The sequence below is a fragment of the Austrofundulus limnaeus genome, unplaced genomic scaffold, assembly GCF_001266775.1.
Source record: "Austrofundulus limnaeus strain Quisiro unplaced genomic scaffold, Austrofundulus_limnaeus-1.0 Scaffold417, whole genome shotgun sequence".
NCBI lineage: Eukaryota > Metazoa > Chordata > Actinopteri > Cyprinodontiformes > Rivulidae > Austrofundulus > Austrofundulus limnaeus.
This window is the reverse complement of record NW_013952819.1, coordinates 293,679-296,191: the sequence shown is the minus strand read 5'-3', so window position 1 is coordinate 296,191 and position 2,513 is coordinate 293,679. Positions and strand designations below refer to the sequence as shown.

The 2,513-nt window shown below is 40.7% G+C and overlaps 1 protein-coding gene across 1 annotated transcript in view; it reads right to left on the bottom strand.

The window, feature by feature from the left end:
* Nucleotides 1–1,461: 1,461 nt before the first annotated feature.
* The window catches only part of rab11fip4a (RAB11 family interacting protein 4 (class II) a), a 28,603-nt gene continuing 27,551 nt past the window's right edge, over nt 1,462–2,513 (bottom strand). The window contains exons 14-15 of the mRNA XM_014024299.1: nt 2,170–2,313; nt 1,462–1,860 (exon numbers count right to left, since the gene is read on the bottom strand). Coding sequence (XP_013879753.1) covers nt 1,744–1,860; nt 2,170–2,313 — 261 coding nt within the window. The 3' untranslated portion in view covers nt 1,462–1,743. The remainder of the gene's footprint in view (nt 1,861–2,169; nt 2,314–2,513) is intronic.

Sequence of the window (2,513 nt, the reverse complement as noted above, 5' to 3'; positions counted from 1 at the left end):
ATATAACTGCATTTGGCCCGCAGCCCTGGATAGATTTTCATTTTGGCCCTCTCGGGGAAAATGTTTGGGCACCCCTGGACTAGATATTTAATGTTCAAATGGATGAACTTTATTGTTTTTTGCAAATATTTACTCATTTTGAATTTGATGCCTGCAACACATTTCAGAAAAGCTGAGACGGGCAACAAAAGACTGAGAAAGTTGAGGAATGCTCAGAAAACATGTTAGATATATATTCATTAGAAACAGGTGAGTGTCATGACTGGGTGTAAAGGGAGCATCACTGAAAGGCTCAGTTGTTCACAAGCAAGGATGGAACGAGTTTCACCACTTTGTGAACAACTGTGTGAGCAAATATGCCAACAGTTTCTCAATGTACAATTTTAAGGAATTTAGGGACTTCATCTACAGTCCACAATATCATCAAAAGATTCAGAGAATTTGGACAAATCTCTGCAGGGAAGCAGCAAGGATGAAAACTAACATTGAATACTTATGACCTTCCAGCTCTCAGGTGGCATGGCATTAAAAACCAACATCATTCTGTAACAGATATTACCACATGGGCTCAGGAACACTTGTCAGTGAACAGTTTGTCTCTACATCTACAAGTGAAAGTTAAACTCTACCAAGTAAAGACAAAGACAGATATCAACAACATCCAGAAACACAGCTGACTTCTCCGGCCTGAGCTCATCTGAGATGGACTGATGAAAAGTGGGAAAGAGTCCTGTGGTCTGATGAGTTCACATTTCTAATTGGTTTTAGAAATCATGGACGTCATGTCCTCTGGGCCAAAGAGGAAAAGACTCTCCAGACTGTTATCAGTGCAAAGTTCAAATGCCAGCCTCTCTGATGGTATGAGGGTGTATTAGTGTCCATGGCATGGGTAACTTGTACATCTGTGAAGACATCATTAATGCCACGTGTATTTCAAGGATGTCTCTGCTTTTTTCAGCAAGRCAATGCCAAGCTACACTCTGCACAGTGTGGCTCTGTAGTAAAAGAGTGCAGGTACTAGACTGACCTGCCTGCAGTCCAGACCTATCTCTCATTGAAAATGTGTGAAGCATTATAAAGACTAAAAAACAACAATAGAGACCCCAGACTGTTGAGCAACTGAAGTTTTACATCAATCAAGAATCAACTTACAAAGGTTCAACAATCAGTGTCCTCAGTTCCTAAACTCTTATAGTGTTGTTAGAAGGAAAGATGATGCAACAGTGGTAAACATGACCCTGTTTCAGCTTTTTTGGAACGTATTGAAGGCATCAAATTCACAATGAGTGAATATTTGCAAGAAAAAAAGTTTATTTGTTTGAACATTATCTTGTCTTTGCAGTGTATTTAATTGAATGTAGGTTGAACGGGATTTGCAAATCATCATATTCTATTTTTATTTATGTTTTACACAACATCCCAACTTCATTGGAATTGTAATTCATTTAAAAAACATTAAAATTAGACAGAACAGATTTTATAGTTCAGCGGAAAAATGAAGCATTAACATAAGTGAACACAGGCTGATAAAAGTAGATCAACTAACCCTTTTCTGCATTTTTAGCAGCATAGTAAATGATTGTGCACCGTCCAGAACGATGTGGATCAGAAGTTAAAACTACTTAATTTTACTCAGCAGCACTAAACCGATCCTCCATCATCTGTTGACTTCTTGGCAAACAATGAACTCATGGCAGACGAGTACGATTACATCGACACAGATCAAAGACTGAGTGCTAATGTTCAATTCTTAATCTCCAGGATGGAGGGGTTGTGGTCCAGAATGGCCAGGATTATTTTGTCCATGTACTGCCTCAGGCGAAGGTTGATCTCCTCCTGCTCTTTCAGCGCATCCACCAGCTACAGAAAAGAAGAAAACTGTTTTAGAGTCATTTTTTTTAATCGCTTCTCCTCTCCAGGTCATGGGGAGCTGGTGTCTCCAGGCAGGGGACACCCTGGACAGGTCTCCAGTCCATCGCAGGGACACACAGAGACAAAACCATTCACTCTCAATAATAATAATAATAATAATAATAATAATAATAATAATAATAATGTCTGGTTTGTGGGAGGAAACCAGAGTATTTGGAGAAAACCCACAGGTGCACAGGAGGTGAAAACACATTCTGAACAATCCTCTGGTCCAGCCAGCCCTGCTCTGACACTGACCTCGTCTCTGGAAGCGTTGTCGATCTCAGCGGCCAGGCACTGTGCCTTGGTGTGGCAGGAGAACAGGTTCTTGGCCTCGTACAGACTCAGACTGAGAATCTGAGCGTTCAGGTCATCGTTCTGGTCCCGCAGCTTGTAGTTCTCCTGAACAAGCACACTGAAAGTCACTCAACTGGACTACATTTTAAAAYATATCGTGAATGGATGGACAGCTGGTCTAAAGTTTCACTGCTTCTCAGGTCCAGTCTTGTTTGTTTTGGGAAAAAATAAATAAATAAAAAAGTAACTGTGTGTTTTTATATTTATGTAGACCAGGGGTCATCAACACGGTGCCCGCGGGCACC